The sequence below is a fragment of the Typopeltis vanoorti genome, chromosome 6 (assembly GCF_054136105.1).
Source record: "Typopeltis vanoorti isolate ZY-2024b chromosome 6, IOZ_Tvanoo_1.0, whole genome shotgun sequence".
In the NCBI taxonomy this organism is placed as follows: Eukaryota; Metazoa; Arthropoda; class Arachnida; order Uropygi; family Thelyphonidae; genus Typopeltis; species Typopeltis vanoorti.
In genome coordinates this window covers 156459882-156480921 of record NC_143554.1, presented here as the reverse complement: position 1 = coordinate 156480921, position 21040 = coordinate 156459882, and the positions used below count along the sequence as shown (strand labels likewise).

The 21040-nt window shown below is 37.9% G+C and overlaps 1 protein-coding gene across 4 annotated transcripts in view; it reads right to left on the bottom strand.

Annotated features, from left to right (window-relative positions):
* The window catches only part of LOC150106132 (TNF receptor-associated factor 3-like), a 285373-nt gene that overhangs the window by 175888 nt on the left and 88445 nt on the right, over positions 1-21040 (bottom strand). For all 4 annotated transcript variants that reach the window (XM_090393885.1, XM_090393884.1, XM_090393886.1 and 1 more), the window contains one exon: positions 10985-11080. In XM_090393885.1, the coding sequence (XP_090250011.1) occupies positions 10985-11080 (96 nt within the window). The remainder of the gene's footprint in view (positions 1-10984; positions 11081-21040) is intronic.

Sequence of the window (21040 nt, the reverse complement as noted above, 5' to 3'; positions counted from 1 at the left end):
TCATCAGAGCACAACACACTTGTACACGTGACGGTGAGTGAGTGGTTGTACAGATGTTCAAACACCTATCAAAAATCTGTTTGATAAAAGAATTTAGAGGTGAATGGAATCAAATACTTGGTTGGATGTTATAGACCAGGTAATGTGGATGGTGGTGATAGTGAAATGTATAGTCAAATTAGCCAAGCAAATAAGAAATGGATGATCATTATGGGTTATTTTAATTATGGCAATATAGATTGGAATGATGAGATAGCAACTGGAAGTAAAGAAAATGAGTTTCTTGAGTTTTTGAGGGATAACTACCTCAGACAGTATGTAACAGAGGGCAAACGAGGATTAGGGGTCTTGGATTTGGTCATCTCATCAGAGGATGTAATTATAAATGAGATGTCAAATTATCCACCAATTGATGAGAGTGACCATGAGGTGATTACATGGATGGTTGCCAGCGGTGCAAGGACCCCTGTGAGAAAAGGGTATATGTGGAACTAGGAAGGGGATGATTATCAAGAGCTCAGGAGACAGCTTGCAGGTGTGGCGTGAAATGAGGAGTTAGCTGGAAAAGAGATCAATGCAGCTTGGGGGTTTTTTCAAAAACTATCTAGTAGATGCAATGTCTAAATGTATTCCAAGGGTGAGAAGGTTAAATAAGGTAGGTGTGAGATGGATGAATAAAGAGATTAAGCATGCGATACAGAGAAAAAGGGCATTGTGGAGGCAGCATAAGAGAAGTGGAAATAACCAATTTCATGAGTTCTACAAAAGATATGTAGCCAACAAAAGAAAGAATAATTATGGAAGGATGACATTGATTGGAGAAAATGGTATAAAGACAGCTGTTTCAGAATGTGTGTGGTGGAGACACTAAATGAGCAGTTCATAAAGATCTTTCAATCTTGTGAATGTGACTTCATGGAGAGATTGAGAGCAGTTGATGATGGGGAGGAGGACTGACTGTAAGTGATCAAGAGGTGTTTGGGGAGTTGAGTAAACTAGATGTAAATAAGGCTGTCAGACTTGATAATATATCACTGCATATTCTGAAGGAATATGCCAGGGAGTTGACACCTGCCTTGACATATTTTTTTAATACGAGTCTTACATTTGGTCAAGTTCCTAAGGAGTGGAAGGAGGACAAGATTGTGCCATGTCATAAAGGAGGTGATAGAACTTAAGCATCAAACTATAGGCCTATCTGTTTGTCAGGTGTTGTGGTTAAGTTGTTGGAGAAGATTGTGAGAACTAGGATCCAGAGTTGGGTTGACAACAATTGTATTATCTTTGATTGACAGCATAGATTTGCTAAAGGAAGGTCATCTTTTAGTAATCTACTTACTTATTACAATAAAGTGACTGTTTCCTTGGACAGAGGGATAAGGATACACAGTAAGATACTTGGATTTCGCAAAGACTTTTGATAGAGTACCTCATGATAAGTTGACAGTCAAACTAGAGCAGAAGGGGTTGGATATTAGATTCGTGCATTGGATTGAAGACTGCTATCTGATAGGTATCAACAAGTTGTTTATGGGAGAGCGATATCCAGGAAAGTCACTAGTGGAGTGCCTTGGGGGTCTGTTTTAGGTCCATTACTGTTTAACCTGTATATTAATGATATAGGTGAAGATTTGGATGGAGATATTCAGTTGTTTGCAGATGATGCAAAGTTGGGACGAACCATGAAGTGTAGTGAAGATGTTGTGGCCTTACAGGAAGACTCGAATAGATTGAGTGATTGGGCACGGAAATGGGGATGTGAATTCAATGTTGCAAAATGTAAGTTTTTAAAATTTGGAAAACAGAGATGAGATGCAGAATTTATGCTTGTTGAGAATGTATTGTTTGAGGTAGAGGAAATAAGAGATCTGGGGGTGATAGTGGATAAGGATCTAAAATTTAGGGGGACACATCGCCAGAATTGTGAAGGCAACACAAAGGCTTTTGGGAATGATTCGGAGGACACTGACGTGTAGAAGTAGCGAGATTCTTGTTGCCCTGAATAATGGTGATTAGTGGAGTGCCTCAAGGTGCTGTACTTGAGCCCTCTTTATTTCTATATTAAAACAGTTATTAAAGAGTTTTATAGAAGTGACACAGTGAAAATTTTCATACATGACACAAATAGAAACAGAATAAGGAGGATTAGTAGGAAACTGAGTATGGTTAACAAGGACATGTAGGGAAGATATTCAGTTATTTACTGATAATACAAAACTGGAGAGGGCAATACGTGATAAAGGTGATATAGACATTCTGCAGGTAGATCTAAATAGATGAGAAGTAAGAATGAAGGATAATGTTTGTCATTTTAATGTTGCAAAATGTAAGGTTATTCACTTTGGATTGAAAATATTACATACTGTATATCACAATGATAGTATACTGGATTGCACAAAATTGATGAAGATTGTTTTTTTTTGGGGGGGGGGCGGAGATAATGGTGGATAGAGAGTTGAAATTCAGAGGGCATGTTGCAATTGCAAAAATTAATGAAACATCTCAAAGAATTACTTGGATGTTAAAAACACATTAACAAATAACAATAGGGAGAGTTTTTATCCTCTCTCTTTATAAGACTATGATTTTGCTCATCTCAACTGGATTTCTTAAGGATCAGGAGGTAGCAGAGAGGATCCATTAATGATTGATCAAGCTGGTGAAATTTGATAGGCAAGGTTGAGATGCAGAGTATACAATTAATGGGGAAATTTTTGAAGGAGGTGGAAGAGTCTGTGAGTGATGTTGGACAGCAACTTGAAATTTAGGGATCACTGTTAAAACTGTAAGAACATCACAACAGATTTTAGCAATGATGTGGTGGACCTTGATGTGCTAAAGCAAAGCAGTTATGAGTCTGACTTTTTAAATGTACCTGTGGCATAACAATCAAGCAATGAAAAAAACATGATAAGCACAGTAATAAACTTTAATGAAAAGCATAAATGTTTTGTACTGAAATGGAGGTCTGATTGGCTGAGTGGCGTAGTGTATCTGCTCTCCAGCCAAAAGGCTGCGGGTTCAAATCCTGCTTTGGGCATGGATGTTTGTGATTGTTTGTGAAAATCTAGTGGTGGTGGTGGTGGGCAGTAGATGGCATTGGTGTAGATGATGGTGATGATGATGGTAGTTGTGGTTGGTGGAGACAGAGAGTTGTAGAGTAGGTGATCTCCCTTGAGTTTTTGGACTCCCTGGTGGTGTCATATAATAATAATAATACTAAATGAGAAGAGTGAGAGAGCAAATACTGCGAGTATGCTGCCATGGTTTAATAGATGTGAGTTGAGAATAATGTTATGATTGCCAGCGTTAAGGTTGTGCATTAGGAATAGTGTGGGTTTGGTGAATGTATGAAGATGGATGAAAATATATACAGAAGGCTGTTAGTTTATATTTGAATGGATTTGGAGTGATGTTGTCTTGAGAAAGTGGTGTTCAGTGAGAGATTGAAACGAAAAGAGTCAGGGAAACCAGAGTTTATAGGAAGAATCCATACAAGTATTTGTGAATTCAGCCATTAGACAAATGAGTCAAAGAACAATCAGATAATGGTGAATGGGATAGACAACATGAGGAGGGAGTTTGGCTATTGAATACTGCAGCCTATGTATATGAATTCCAAAAGTATCCAAAATAAGGGAAGGAATTTTAGACATTGGATAATTCAACTTGACCAAAGGTTACAGGCATTAATGAGAGTTGTTTGATGAAGAATGATATAGTTATAGGGATAAAATGCAAAGGTTATAGTATTTTCAGAGATAACAGATAGGGAAGGATTTTTGCTAATGAGAGAGCAGAAGAATTTAAGCCAAAAAGAGTAGTTCAGCAAAAAGATGAAAATGCACAGGGCAGTGCACTTGAGACTATCTAGTCTATGACAGAGACCAGCAGAGTCAAATATATGGTTGGTTGGTTGGTACTATAGGCGTGGGGAGAAGGGAAGTTGTAAGTGAGAATGCAGTTTGAATGCATTAGCAAATTAGCAGAATGAATGTAGGGTGAGTGGTTGAAGATATATATTTGAAGGTGAAATATTTACTAGGAGTAACCATTTCCCATTTCCAGTGAGTACTTGAGACAGTATGATTACTCCTTCCATTAATTAAGTAATGGAGGGGACTCAGGTAACAGCATTAGAGAATTTTGCAGTAACTAATGTGGCCACACTGGTTCCAGTTATGGAATGTAATCATGTGTCTTGATCTGGGAGAATGTTAGACATAAATAATTTTCAGTTAAGAAGGGATATATGTAGAATCACAAATTAGGTGATTATGACAAAATAGGAGCCAACTTGAAGCAGTGTCATAACACAAGAATCTGGAGGAGGGAGATGTTAGCAATACACAGGAAATAACCAAGATGTATTAGTTGATAAACCAGGTAAAAGATAGATAGATGTATAGTATTTTTAAAAAAGGAGCTGGAAAAAATAATTGTGATGACCAGTATGATAAGGAAGACAAAAGAAGACTGAGGGGAAGCTAGCTTAGCATTCCAAAGAAAATCCTAAAAGTTCTTTTGCTATATGGTTAGAACTAAAAGTAACAACAACTGTGGGTGCTGATGTTAATAAGGAGATAACAGAAGCAGATCAAATTTATCGAGTGATCAACTTACAAAGGTTGGCGATCCGGTGGAAATGCTGCAGTGCAGTGCTGCCAGATGTGACACTGATCGATATGAAAATAGAAGTATATAAATTGGAGGTGCTTAGGATATTACAAAACCTTAATGCAATATGGCTCTGGTATTATATAGGATCTCAATTTGTATATTACAATAATGCATAAGGGAACTGGCAGCTCCTTTGACAAGGTTGTTTAATTTAGGCCTCAGTTCTGAGGAGGTGCCTAGGGAGTGAAAAGAGGATACTGCAGAGTTCTCCACACTTTAGCTGCTACTATTTAATTTGTACATAGGTGATACAGGAAATGATTTAAAGGAAAATATCCAGTAGTGTGGGCAAAATATAGGTTTTGCCCACACTTCCAGCCTATTTAAGCCATCCTGCACTATCTCTATATCATCTTCGTTGACTATTACTAATGATGCAAAACTGGGAAGAGCAATAGTCAATGAAGATGATATACAACTAGTGCAGGATGGCTAAAATAGGCTGGTAGTGTGGGCAAAAGATAGGTTTTTAAAATTATGTAGCAAATACATATGTAGTGGACAGTGGATGGTAGATTATATAATGCATAGGCTGGTGTAGAGTGTGGTCCTCTGATGAGTTTTTGAATGCTATAAAAGTGTCATGTAATAATAACAATAATAATATTAGGCTATCATAAATACGTGTGTAGAGGCTTAAGTGCTGTGAGGACATCATGTTGGAGGCTTAATGGATTTTTTACAACACTCAAAAAGGATTAAAATAGATTATATTCAGGCTCGACTGACTATGTTTTGGACACCACCCACAGGGTATCATGGAAGAAAACCACCATGCTCCACCACAGCAAATTCAAGAAAGAGAGACTTTTCTTAGAAGCAGCAGCAGCTCTCAGAAACCAACCAAATCTTAATAAATACGGTTGCATTAAGCTTCCAAAGATTTGGGAAACACTCATCATCAGAGGTCCCACCTTACATTCCAGGCCACCTACTACCGCCCTTAGAGGGCGCTCCACCTAGATAGGACTTTAGTGTCACCCACGTGGTTGGGCTTAGTATTGAATATTTGTGTGCATGTTACATTAGTTGTTTTTGTAATCCCTGTAGATGTCCTAGTGACTAGGAGGAAATATAGGAAGTATTAAATTCTATTTTAATCCTTTTTAAGTGTTGTAAAAAATCCATTAAGCCACCAACATGCTATCATAAATAGTATTATTATTATTATTATTATTGTTCTGGGCAACTCCAAGGAGTCGACAGACTCATTGAGGGAGGCCCTAACATCATGTCAAGAACAACTATTCGACATTGACACAGTAACTATCATACCCTGCCTTGAACTCATTCACAGTCGTAGCACCCACAACAGACTCTGGAAGCTTATTCCACTCATTCACCACTCTCCAAGTAAAAAACCTAGCTATAACACCCTTGTCAACCACATTCTTGCAAAGCTTCCATGCATGGCCCCTAGTCCTCCCACCACCAGTCATATTTTCAAAAATATCTTCTTGATCAATCTTGTAGAAACCCTTCAGTAATTTGAATGTCTCAATCATATCACCCCTCCTTCGCCTATCGTCCAATCTCTGCAACCCACAAATCTTCAACCTATTCTCATAAGGTTCATTCCACAGACCTTCTATCATCTTGGTCACTCGTCTCTGGATCCTCTAAAATTCCTCCCCACCATGAAGAAACCCTGGTGCCCATAACTGGGCACAGTAGTCCTGATGGGGTCTTATCAAGGCTCAATACAGAGGAACAACAACTTGTTTGTCTCTGCATGTTAAAGTTTTTTTCAGAAGCCAAGTGATTTGATGAGCTGATTTAGTCACTTTTGCAATGCGCCCCCCTAAACTTCAATTCCCTATCTACCAACACTTCCAAATCCCTGGCCTCATCAATCTCCTGGAGTACGGTTCCCTAATGCGATATACCACTGCTATTCTTTTCACCCCAAAGTGCATAACCTTACACTTTGCAACATTAAATTGACATCCCCATTTGATGTTTTCCTAGTCCAGTCCTCCAAACTATCCAAATCATCCTGTAACATTTTGACATCCTGTGCACTCACAATTGCTCTACCCAACTTTGCATCATCAGCAAACAAGTGAACATTTCTTTTCAAATCTTTCCTATATCGTTGATGAATAAATTGAAAAGCAGTGTTCCAAGAACAGAGCCCTGCAGCACACCACTAGTCACAAGCCGTCTTTTAGACTCCACTCCTGCATAAACCACTCTCTGGTATCTTTCCTTCAACTACCCTCCTATCCATCTCATCAACCCTATATCTATCCCGATCTGTTGCAGTTTACTGATTAGGGTTCCATGTAGTATCTTGTCAAAGGCTTTGGCAAGGTCCAGTAGTATCACTGTAAACTCATTACCCCTATCCAGTTCAGCCGTCACTGTGTTATAGAATATGAGCAAGTTAATGAGGCATGATCTACCCTTCACAAAACCATGTTGTCCCCCATACAATATCCCATTTTCATCTATCCAATCCTGTATTCTTTTCTTGACTAATTTCTCTAAGACCTTGACAATGATACCTGATATGCTAATCGGTCAGTAATTTACAACAGCAGTCTTGGAACCACCTTTATGCAGTGGAACTATTTTCCCCTCTTTCCACCCCCTCGGAACTAACCCAGACCTGAGACTCAAATCAAACAAAATAGTCAAGGGTTCTCTTACGACACGAGCTAGTATACCATCCAATCCCACAGATGTATCGACATTGAGGTTATGCAATAGACTACTCACCTCCACTTCATTCACCACAATTCCCGTATAATCTACTGGTTTATTCGTTTCTGCAATGTCACCACCTGGATGATATATACTTGCAAAGTGCTGACTCAGTAACTCAACTATATCAACTGATTCAGTTACCTCCCTACCATCGGCATTCTTTAAAATCATTCTGCCATGTACATTTTTCCTTTTACTTGCTACATATCTAAAAAACTGTTTAGGATTCTCTTTAGCCTGCATGGTCAATGTTCTTTCGTAATCCTTTTCTGCTTTTCTTACCACACTCGTTACCCTTCTGGCCTGCGCTTTATACCGTTCATGTGCCTGCCGGTCACCTTTCTCCTTAAATTCCCTCCATAGTTGTTTCTTTTTTTGCAGCTCAAGCTTAATGGTGTTATTCATCCATTTAACCCTAGTTGATTTATTATTCGGACTCTAGGTATACAGTCAGCCATTGCTTCATTCAAACACTTCTTAACTGCCTCCCATACACTATCAACCTCTAGTCCTTGCAGTTGTACATGCATTGGCACTGAACCAATCAAATCCTAAGCTTGTCATACTTTCCAGCCCAATAATTCCACATGTACCATGTCTTAATTGAAAATTCCACACCTTTAGCACCTTCCAAGTCAAGACTCTATGATCACTCTCACCAATTGGTGGTAATGTGGTCATATTTGTTACAGCCAAATCCTCAGATGTAATTACTAGGTCAACACTCTCTGACCCCTAGTATTTTCCATTACATGTTGTCGTAGATAGTTATTCCTTAATAACCATAAAATCCAATTCCTTCCTCCCGTGTGTCCTCTCCTCACTCCAATCAATGCGACCATAGTTGAAATCTCCCATAATAATTACCCTCCTTCCACTCATTTCTTCTATTTGCTTGTGCATACTGTCACCACCATCTTTTCCATCACCTGGTCTATAGCAGCACCCAATTATATATTTAGTTCTGCTAGCCACAATCTCACACCAAATGGCCTCAAATGTGCTCTTTTCTCTATCCTGCAATTCAACTTCTATTCTCCTTGGCTGCAGCTCATCAGCTATCATCAACAATACTCCTCCCCCCCCCCCCCATTTTATTCTCCCGGTCATTCCTGAACACACTATACCCATCACATTCAATCCCACTTGCTATATCATCTACAGTCAGCCATGATTCACTAATACCAATAACCTGTGGTCTGGAAGTGCCAACCATGGCCAAAAACTCTTCCTTCTTGTTCCTAATACTCCTAGCATTAGTGTACATGAATTTAAGACCCCCATTAGCCTCAACTCTACCTTGATGCCTTATATTAACTATCCCACTCTGATTTGTTGTCCTTAATCACTCGTGCATATTATATTCATTCATACATTCAACTGCCTCCCTAAGGACTGTATATCTACCCTCCCCCCTTAATAAATCTAGTTTCCTTGAATTTGCATATCCACTACATTCAGCAACACTTTCTCAAGTCTCCTTACACCATAACCATTCAAATGCAAGCCATCCATCTTATATAGATCCTTTCGCCCATCAAACTCACTCCACACATCCACAAATTCCACACCACTCGTCATACATAACCCACGCATAAAGTCATATGCAATTATGGACCTCCTTTTAAACATTTCACTGTCATACCATGGCAAAAGACTAATCATTCTAACTCTCTCACTCTTTTCTTTTGCTACCTGAAACAATTCATTCAGGTCTTCTATCATTTCCTTTTTTCTCGCCTTTTAAATCATTCGTACCTGCCACAACAATCATTTCTTTCACCCTTTCCTTTTGCTCTCTAATAGACTCAGTTACATCCTTTATGGTCGCACCAGGTTGATACGATTTTGTCAAATCCTCTACTAACACACCTCGTACTAACGAGTCTCCATACAGCACTCTATCCTTCATTTTGTTCATGTTCACACTCATACGCCTATTTTTCCTGTCATACTTTTTATTATTGGCTGGTTCATTCAGTCGACTTTTGCTCATACGCTCTAGCTGCTGTTTTGCCCTTTGTATCGCACCATTCAACAACGCGATCTCACTCATTGCATCTATCTCATCTTTTTTATTCTCTGTAAAATCATTAATACTATCATTCACACTCTCACAATTCTCTGGTACAACCTCGCCGTTTCTTGTCCTATCCCGATTTTCTTCATTCTGAAGTTTGACAAAAATATCACACTCACGATCCGAAATACACTTCAATTCCTCATTCTCCCTACATTTTCTACACACATTCACTCCTTTATTATCATCTAACCACACTCTGACTGCACTCCGCAAAGCGTACATTTTGCAGATAGTACACTGAATCATCTCCTTTACATTACCGTTCTTGAAAGAAGATGGCAAACCATCATTACTGGCCGCCATTTTCCTTCGTACTGGAGCCATACTAATAACGTATTTTATCAAATTATAAATTATAAACACCAAAAACAGATAAACAGACGCACTAACAAAGCAAGGCGAACAAAACTACGCAAATTTTAAAGTAAATTTATCAATGATAACTGAAAATAACGCTTATCTTGTCCAGAGCTTTCATGAACATTACACACAACGAATCCCTCTAGCGGCGACTTCCCGACATAGATTATGTTATAAAACACTTTAGTACACTAACTACACTAATAAAACTGCCATAATATACTAAAATTACACAATTAAATCTAACAATCAAAATATTAATAAATCAACACAAATCACAAAACTTTCAGGAGCTCTCCGACAGCACGTCCTTTCACCAGTTAGCCTCGACACCAGACCCAATGTATTAATATAGTATTAATGGGATGTATACTAGACATACTTAAAAAGACATGTCAGGCCTTGCTTCTCACACTATTGACACTAGGTACAAAGTTCTTTGAAACCAGACAAAACTTCTTTCCAAAAAGCATTCCAGCAAGTTCAGATTTGATTATCTTTCCCTTGAAACACTACAAATTGTACAAACCTCAAATGCTCAGACTTCATGCTAATCTCTAAGTTTAGGGAAGTAATCACTATATTTTTTAAAATTAATATTAAAATTAATAATTATTTTAAATTATTGTTTATCTGTGCAACTTTTACATTTGTTCCTTTGAATAGTGTAATCATGTACTTCAGCTGTGACCGAGACACGAGTTAATGTGCACCAGTTGGATGACTCGTTATTGCAATTAATATTTTGAATGTAGTTAACGGCCTTTTTCCCTGATGATGTCCACATAACATTGGATGAAATATATTAGAGTTATTGAATAAAATTATATTTTTTTTTTGTTACATATATAAGCCATGAAAGTTTTTAAAATAATTAGGCCATTATAATTTGCTGGAAGATGAAGCATGATTTATATATATACTTGAAAAAAAAATGTTACAGTTCATTACATGTTCCTATTATATCAAATATACATGTAATGTATATTTGATCACATGATGAAGAAAATCTTGTTATATAATTGTTTTCATTATTTTTCAATTAAATAAACAATGATAATAAATTGAGCTGCAGTAAACTGCAAAATACTATGGACTTGCTATTCTAATATATACATTTGATGAATAAAAAAAAATTTCATATTTACTTACCATTAAAGATCTCTTTAAGTCTCTAAAATGATTTCGAATAAGTTCCAAATGGTTATCTAGTGGCATCTCATGGTCTTGCACTTGTTTTAAATTTCCCTGAGAAGTAGTAAAAATAAAAACAAGCATTTCCATTTCAACTGTATACATCATATTCTCACTATTATTCAGATAGCTAACTAAACGTTTTGTGGTTTCATTGTTTTAAAAAGGACTAAACAGCATGAAGTAGGCAAAGAAGTAGGTAAAGTATGTAAAAACACCAGGCTGTTTTCTGGGAAGTGGTTCACTTGAAGTTAATGCGGCATAATGCCCCATTAACTTCAAGAGAAGACTACATAATGTTTTGCTATTATTATTATCTAACATCTCCAGGAAGCCCAAAGAATCATTTCAGCCAGAGATTTATTCAGATTTATCATCTGAATAAATCTCTTCACTAAGATTTATTCAGATGATGCCTCTTAATAGCTGTCATTAGAAACATTCATTAACAAAGCAACACTCAAGACCACGACTGGCAATCCATTTCCCATTCATATTATTATTCTCAGACCTCCATGGAGTCAAAGACTCACTGTGAGAGGTCTCCTATCATACATACAGTTGATCATACCATGCCATATATACATTCACATTCTTTGCATAAACCACACTCTCAGGCAATGCATTCCAATCATTCACAACTCTCCTTGCAAAAGAAAAACAATGAAATTGCTCTAACCCTCCTTATACAGCTTCCAGGGAGGACCTATTGCACTTGTTCTCCCTCATCTTCCACCATTCTATTAAAAATATCTTCAGTGTTAATCTGATAAGAGTCCCCTACCAACTTATACCTTTCTATCATGTCACACTTCTTCCTATTCACTACACTACATAAGTGATATAAAGTGTATATAAACTGCATCTTCTCAATCTTTCTTTATATTCAAAATTCCAGAGATCAGAAATCATCTTAGTCAGTTGCCTCTGGACCATTTTCAATTCCTCTTTGTCCTTTTGAAAACCAAGTGAATAAATTCATGCACAGTAGCCCATATGGTGACTAATCAAGGCCTTACACAATGGACCCAGAATTGTCTTACTTCTACAAGCCAGTGTAATCTACATGCAATTTTAGAAATATATCCTCTAAATTTTGGATCCCTATTCACCATCACACTCAGATCTGTTATTTCCTCTGCCTCCTCCAATAAGCCTTCGCCAAGTGTATACTCTACATCCAATCTTTGTTTTCCGAATATTATACATTATGCTTTGTAAAGTTGAACTGGTAGCCCCACTCCTGTGCATTTATTCAGTCAATTCAAGTTATTTTGTAAAGCCGCAACATTGTCTCTACTGCTCATAGTTCTTTCCAACTTTGCATTTGCAAACAATTGACTATCCCATTCAAACATTTTCCAGTATCATTAATGTACACATTAAACAGCAATGCCCCTAAAAGAGACCCCTGAGTTACACCACTTGTGACTTTCCTCTTCTGGCATATTGCTCCTCCATACACAACTTGCAAATACCTATCTGACAGGTAATCTCAAATCCATTGCTCTAATCAATATCAAACTCCATCTCTTCTATTTTAACTGTCAATTTACATTGTGGCAGTCTATGAAAAGCCTTTATCAAATCTAAGTGGCCTGGTTGGCCGAGTGGTTAGTGTATCCGCTCTCCAGCCAAAAGGCTGCAGGTTCGAATTCCACCGTGGGCATGGATGTTTGTGATTGTCTGTGAAAGCACTAGTGGTGGTAGTTGGCAGTAGATGGCATTGGTGTTAGATGATAAAGGTTGGTGGAGTAGTGAGATGTGGAGTTGTAGAGTTGATGTCCTCCCTTGATGAGTCTTTGGACTCCCTGGAGGTGTGATATAATAATAATAATAATAAGTATACCGGTGTGGATCTATCTGCCTTGTTCAGTGCACCTGTCACTTTATTGTAATAAGTGAGCATATTATTAAATCATGACATTCCTTTAGTAAATCCATGCTGTTGATCAAAAAGAATACCACTATTGGTCAATCCAATTATGGATCCTGGCTCTCAATAACCTCTCCAGCACTTTATCCACAACACTTGACACATAGATTGGCCTATAATTTGAAGCTTGAGTTTTGTTACTTCCCTTATGAAGCAGCACAATTTTGCTTTCCTTCCACTCCTTTGGAACTTGACTTAGTGCAAGACTCGTATTAAACAAATATGTCAAGGCAGATGCCAACTCCCTGGCACATTCCTTCAAAATATGTGGTGATATATTATCAAGTCCCACAGCCTTATTAACATCAAGTTTGCTCAATTCTCCATACACCTTTTGCTCACTTACAGTAAGTCTCTCGTCTCTCCTAATCATCAACTGCTCTCAAACTCTTCATAATGTCACATTCACAAGAATGTGACATTATGAAGAGTTTGACCTTTATGAACTGCTCATTAAATATCTCAACTATATCCTCTGCAGCAGGTGTTCTTATACCATTTTCTCTAATCAGTGTCATCTACCATAATCATTCTTTTTTTTGTTGGCCACATATCGGAAGAACTCTTTAGGAATCTTTTTGGCTTCATTAGCAAACTGTTGCTCATACTTCACTTTTGCTACCCTTACCAACCAAGTCACCCTCCTTGCCTGTTCTTTATAATTGTTAGAGGTGTGGTAAACGAGAAGATGTACAATCTTGCATTCCTTCCACTCCTCTGGAATTTGGCTTAATCTAAGACTCATATTAAGCAAATATACGAAGGCAGATGTCGACTCCTGGCACATTCCCTCAAAACACATGGTGCTATATCATCAAGTCCCACAGCATTATTAATATCAAGTGTACTCAATTTTCCATATACCTGTTGTTCACTCATAGTCAGTCTTTCCTTCTTTCCTTCTCCTGCTTTCAGACTCCACATGATATCCCATGCACAAGGATGACATACTTTTATGAACTACCCATTTAATATCTCAACTATTTGCAGCAGTAATCCTTTTACTATTTTTTTCAACCATTATCATCCTTCCATAATAATTCTTTTTTCTGCTGGCTTCATATAAAAAAAACTCTGTAGAGTTCATCACTCTCCAAGAAAAAAAAAAAAAAAAATCTACTCCTCATACCATGCTAACCACATGCTTACACAACTTCTAGCTCTTTCATGTCATGTGCTGAAAAATTTCTTCCACAGCACTATCCTATAAAACCTGAACTTCTAGCTCTTTTATGTCATGTGCTGAAAAATTTCTTCCACAGCACTATCCTATAAAACCTGTTTAGTAAATTTATGTTTCTCTCATATCTCTTCTGCCTACCGTATTTACTCGACTATAACTCACACCCCCAATTTTACTTTATGAAAAAAAGAAATTAAACAGTTTTGCATATACCTTGCACATGAAAAAAAAGTTTAAACATGTTCACGTCAGAGCGACAGTAACTCGCTTGCCACAGTAAACAGCACACCCTCCTCAACAGCCACTATACTGCAGACGTAAGAAAAACAAGTAGTTTTAATATATCACTGAATAAGGTACAGAAACATTTGCAGTCTGTGTAATATATTTGTTATATCGTCTTTCTTCCTTTAACGGATGTTTGTGATTTTATATAACAATATTGATAAGACCCTTTCTTGATAACACGTGATGCCTCTGGTTAATAAGAGAATTGGCTCTGGGAGGAGTCAATCCCATTGTTTCAGAGTACTGAGATCAACTTCTCAAGAAGTTCTAAGATATTTATATTTTGGGACGGCGCTTCTTAGGACCAATGAATTTTATAAGTTATAATAAAAGAGAGATGATCTCAGGAAGGAGCACAAGTGATATCCTAAATCTGTAGGCGTAGCCAAGGTCTTATTCCTTAATTCCATGCTGAGGTTCTCATTAATCTTTTTACAAGTGGTGCATCAGATTCCACACATAGACAATGTGATTAGATTAAAGAAAATAAAGGTTTAATGAACATTATATATGATACATACAGATTAGAACACTACACAATCTCAGTCAATGGTTAATATACTAAAATATTAAAACTTTAACTGGGCCCAATCATTTCATGCTTAGTATTATCAATGATATTAAACAATAAATTTTCTTGCAAGGCTAGATACATGTGGCAATAATCACTTCTAAACTAAATGCTAACAGGCGATCTTGGATGTCAGCATGATCATTAAATTCAATACAAAATTCTAGTAGTACTATCATTTAAACCTCAATGCTAATCTTCAAAACCTTTTCTGAATCATCTCAACATTCTCCTAGTTAGTACAATAACTCAGCACTGCTATGAAACTACAATAATTTATCTTTCAAGATTTCTGATCGCTAGTCCTGTCTTATGTTATCATTAATGTTCTCTCTTTAAATCGATCACTTAAACAAATTCCTTTCATCCACAGCTAGCAATGAAAAGTTTCTACTTACCTATCTCAGAGGTCATCACCGTTGTTGATTTGTTGGAAGCAGGCTTTCTTCAATAGAATGCCCCTTTTCCTTTCCTAAATTGAAAACAGTGGCAAGTTGGTTCTCTGAGCTGTCGACAATTCCCCTCAACCTCCGTACGATGAAACCATGGCCCTCCATCTACAGATGACTGGCTCAGCTGTAGATCTACGGGACTCCGGCTCTATTGTCTCCGCTGATGCATTATCCAACCAGCTCCAGAGTGGAGGCTCTGCCACCTTCGTCCAGCCTACAACCTCGAGAATCCCAATGCGAGACAATCCAGGAACGAAAGAGAGTGAGCAGGGGTGCTCTTGACCTTTTTATTTCCCGCTGGTCACGGGGATTCCCGCACTCTACGATATCCACATAACTTTGAAAGTCTTACTCACGTGGGTCAAATGTCATAGCGACCACCTTCTCTTTTACCCCTCTCCTGCATCGCTGGTATGTGATCGCCGAGGTGAACCATCCTTCTCATATTACTGCTCCGGGACTTTGGGTGACACTCCCTTCCAAACTTTACGCAAGTCATGCTGCAATGGTCTGAAAGCTTGACCGATCCATCCAAGCTGAAGGGTAGGACAAAGTTATATATGCAACTCAATTCAAACAAAGATGGCAGGACCCTGACCTTGATTGATACTGGTATTGTGATGACAAAGGCAAATCTTATGGACAACTTACGAACAACAAATTTTAATGTAAACTATACAACATTTGACACATTTACTTAGTTGCACTTACGACAGGACTCTGACTTTGATTGACACTGGTATTGTGATGACAAGGCATAGATAACTTGCTAACAACCTAATTTAATGTAAATTATACAATATTTGACACACTTACTCAGATGAATTCTAACATACTTAGACAAGGAAAACTGTACAGTATGGAATTTGGATATATTTACAAGGTTACACCACAGTATACTCAGAGACAACACATGTATTTATTCAATCTCTCTAGTTTTGATTGTTAAATTATGAAGAGATTGAAATTTCTATATTCTCAATCGATCACAATTTAACAATATTCATCAACAAATAGTACAATTAGAGACAACTGGAATAAAAACAGCACTAACTAATGAATCAGATGTTCTAACTTCAAATGAAATTCTACCGGAGAACTGAAACTAACATTCCATGTAATGCGTGTGTGTGAGTCTGCCCACCAGCCAAATAGTACACAAACAGTAATGAGAAGTCTCATTGGAACGATAAACCGGGGAAACACCACCTTGACGTGAATGTGTTAAAACTAAAAAATATATAGTGAATGTTATTATGGCAGTTTCAGATGTTTTGGAATTTGGTTGAAGAGAATCAGCATTTCAACTGAACAATTGTTGGTTTGCCTTTGTTGAGTCATACAAGCTTTTGTTAATACCACGCCAATCACCAAATGGTCTGGGGCCTTATTTCGACACCCAGCTCTCCTCATGTGGGATAGCTTCTGTGGACACTTAGGACCTGAAATAATAAAACAACTTTTGGATATGAGGTCCAATGTGACCATTATTCATGGTGGTCTTACACCTTGTATACAGTTATTAATTGTATCAGTCAACAAACCATTCAAGGTGTACATACAAAAATTCAACATGGAGTGGATGGCAGCCGCCAGCTACGACCTGACTCCAGCAAGGAAGACTAAAAGACCATCATACAACTGTTGTGCAACTGGATTTTGAGAGCTTGGGAAATTATTTTACCAGAAAAAATTACCAAGAGTTTTTTTTAAAAACTTGCATTTCTGATGCCCTGGATAGGAGAGAAGATGACACTATTTGGGTAGATAACTTTGACGTTGCACACAAAGGAACCGCTGTTGAGGCAGGAAGTAGCAATAGCGAATAGGAGATTCTTGGTAAGTCATACCCATTTTCAGTTTTTTCTTGAAAACTTTAGTTTCCGAAAATCCCCACATATATCTCGCGCCACAAATTTTTAACTTGAAATTTTTAACTCCTCTCTTCTGGTAATCTCCAAATAATCACTTGGAGATTACCAGAAGAGAGGAGATAAAAATCGGCATGGGACTACTGAAATTAGTGACTTATATATCAGTTCTAAAGCCAGTACAAGAACTAGAGGGAATCTGCAATTTTTGGATACCAATGCAAGAAGCATTTGAAATAAGAGAGAAGAATTTTTGGCATTAGTCAGTGCAATCTCAACAAAAGTTGTAGGCATTAGTGAAACTTCGCTGTCAGCAGAAGATGTGGTCACTGCAATTGAATGTGATGGGTACAGTATTTTCAAGAAGGATAGAGAAGATAGAACAGGATGTGTTGCAGCCAAAGAAAGTAGTATATCAAGATGATAGACATGTGAATGAGAGTTCATTTGAGGCGGTCTGGTGTGAAATAGTGACCAACGCAACCAAATATACAGTTGCATGCTGCTATAAGCCAGTGGGTACAGGGGGAGATATTGAATTCATAGGATTTTAATTATGGTGATATCATTTGGAAGGAGGAAATATCTCGTAGCAAAAGGGAAATGGAGTTCATACATCTTCTACGAGATAATTACTTGAAACAGCACATAACTAAAGGGACACTTGGTGTGAGAGTGTTGGACCTGGTTATTGGTTCAGAGGATATATGCATAAGTAAGGTGTCCTTGTTACCTCCAATTGGTAAAAGGGATCATATGGTATTGACTTGGGAAGTTGCAAAATCTGTGAATTTTTCTGTTAAGAAGGGGGTATATATGAAACTACAGGGTAGACAATTATAACAAGCTTCGGAGTGAGCTTGCACCCATCCCATGTCAGAACATATTGCAGGGGAAAGATGTTAGCAGTGCATGGGATAAAATCAGCGGGTATCTGAGGAAAGCAATATCACATTGTGTCTCCATGGTCAGGAAGACAAACAAGGTAGGCATTAGATGGAGGAGCAGTAGTATCATACTTGATCTGCAAAAAAAAGAAAATGTTATGGAGAATGTACAAGGAGAAATGCAATCAGTACACCCATGAGCAGTACAAGGCTCAAGCTAGGAAGGTTACCAGCATAGTAAGAAAACCTAAATCAGATTATGAAAAGACCTTAACCAATGAGATCAAGGGTAATCCCAAAGAGTTCTTCCGCTATGTGGCAAGTAAAAGGAAGAATGACTTCGGAAGGATAACTTTAGTGGGTACTGATGGTACTGAGGTAACAAAATCAGATGTAATAATCAAGTTACTGAGTATCACTTTTCAAAAGTCTCTATCACCCAAGTGAGGATATCTCTGTACCTGTAGGAATAACTAATGTGAGAATTGAAGTTAAGAAATCAGAGGTATTTAATATATTTCAATATTTAAATACAAACACTGCTGTAGGTTTAGATGGAATATCAGCTTGGGTGTTGCGTGAATGTGCAAAGGAATTGTCAACTCCTCTTACTTGGATATTTAACTTAAGTTTGAACTCTGGTATGGTCCCTAGGGAGTGGAAGGAAGGCAAAGTGATTCCTTTGCATAAAGGTGGCTCTAAAACTGCAGCAGTTAATTACAGACCATTCACCATCTCAGGAGTAGTGGTAAAAGTATTGGAAAAGTTGTTTAAAGACAAAATTCAAGAATGGGTGGATCAGGATATGACACTCTATAGAGGCCAACAAGGTTTTGTTAAAGGTAGATCAGGATATGACACTCTATAGAGGCCAACAAGGTTTTGTTAAAGGTAGATCCTGCCTTAGCAATCTATTAACTTTTTATAATAGAATGACATCTGAGTTGAACAAAGGAAATGGCTACACAGTGGTAGTTCTGGATTTTGCTAAGGGTTTTGACAGGATACCCCATGGAACACTGTTTTGCAAATTGGAGCAGATGGGAATGGATACTAAATTGGTGATATGGATAGGAGAATGGCTCAGGGAGAGATACTAGAGGTGGTGTATGGAGGAGCCGATTTCAGGATCAGGCAGGTAACCAGTGGTGTGCCTCAGGGCTCTGTGCTAGGGCCATTGTTGTTTGATTTGTATATAAATGATAACTAACATTTAAGGAATTGACAGCGTATACTAGAAATATAGATTAAATAAACTTTAATATATACTTTCCGATATTTCGGCGAATGTCACGTTGCCATCTTCTTGGAAACTTACTACAAGACACATGCACACAAGTACTAATAACAGCAAATGAGACTGAAGCTAGGAAGCTAGCGTTTTCCTAAAGTCCTGATGGTGCCCCCTGGCTGGCTATATTGGTAGTTCTTGGCCTTTGGGCTGAAGTTCTTCTGATAAAAGTTTCCCAAATTTGGGGCAGTTTCATGCATCCAAATTTGTTGAGGTTTGGCATGTTCCTAAGGGCCAAGGCTGATTCCATGAATAGTCTTTCATACTTGAACTTGCTGCGGTGTATTACTGTGGCTTTCTTCCATCTTATTCTGTGGCGAGTATCCAGAGCGTGGTCTGCAAGCCCAGAGTGGCTGTACTGGTGAAATCGGATGTAATCCTTGTGTTCTGAGATTCTGATATTTGCTGTCCTGCCTGTTTGGCCAAAGTAGGACAGTTGACAGAAAATAGGAATCAGCCTCGGCCCTTAGGAACATGCCAAACCTCAACAAATTTGGATGCATGAAACTGCCCCAAATTTGGGAAACTTTTATCAGAAGAACTTCAGCCCAAAGGCCAAGAACTACCAATATAGCCCGCCAGGGGGCACCATCAGGACTTTAGGAAAACGCTAGCTTCCTAGCTTCAGTCTAATTTGCTGTTATTAGTACTTGTGTGCACGTGTCTTGTAGTAAGTTCCCAAGAAGATGGCAACGTGACGTTCGCCGAAATATCGGAAAGTATATATTAAAGTTTATTTAATCTATATTTCTAGTATACGCTGTCAATTCCTTAAATATTAGTTATCATGTTTAACCAGCGTATAAGCCTCTCAACTTGTATATAAATGATATAGGAAATGGCTTAAAGAGAGATATTCAGTTATTTGCTGATGATGCAAAGTTGGGTAGCGCAATAAAAATTCAAGCTGATGTTGAAAGTTTGCAGGATGATTTAAATAAGCTGTTAGAATGGGCAAAAGGTAATGGATGTCAGTTCAATGTGGAAAAGTGTAAAGTTATTCATTTTGGGATTAAAAGATTATCAGCTGTGTACTACATTGATGAAACAGTACTCCAAGAGTTTGATGAGGCTAGGGACTTCGGGATGTTGGTAGATAGGGAGATGAAGTTCAGGGGACACATTGCTAAGGTTTCCAAGATTGCACATAGGATTACTTGGTTGTTGAGGAACACACTGACATCCAGAGATAAAGATTTTATTATTCCATTTATAAAGCGTTGATACTTCCCCATTTGGATTACTGTGCTCAGGTCTGGTCACCTGGATTCCTTGGAGATGAGGAGGCTGTGGAGAGGGTGCAGAGAAGAGTGACTAAGTTGGTGAGTGATGTAAAAAATGCTCCCTACATTGATAGATTGAGAGCTTGTGGATTGCAGAGGTTGGTTGATAGGCAGAGAAGAGGGATATGATAATAACATTTAAATTACTGAAAGGATTTTATAGGATTGATGCAGGGGGAAATGTTTCAGCTGTGTGATAGTGATGAAAGAACAAGAGGTCATCCCTGGAAATTAAAGAAGAATGTGATTAAC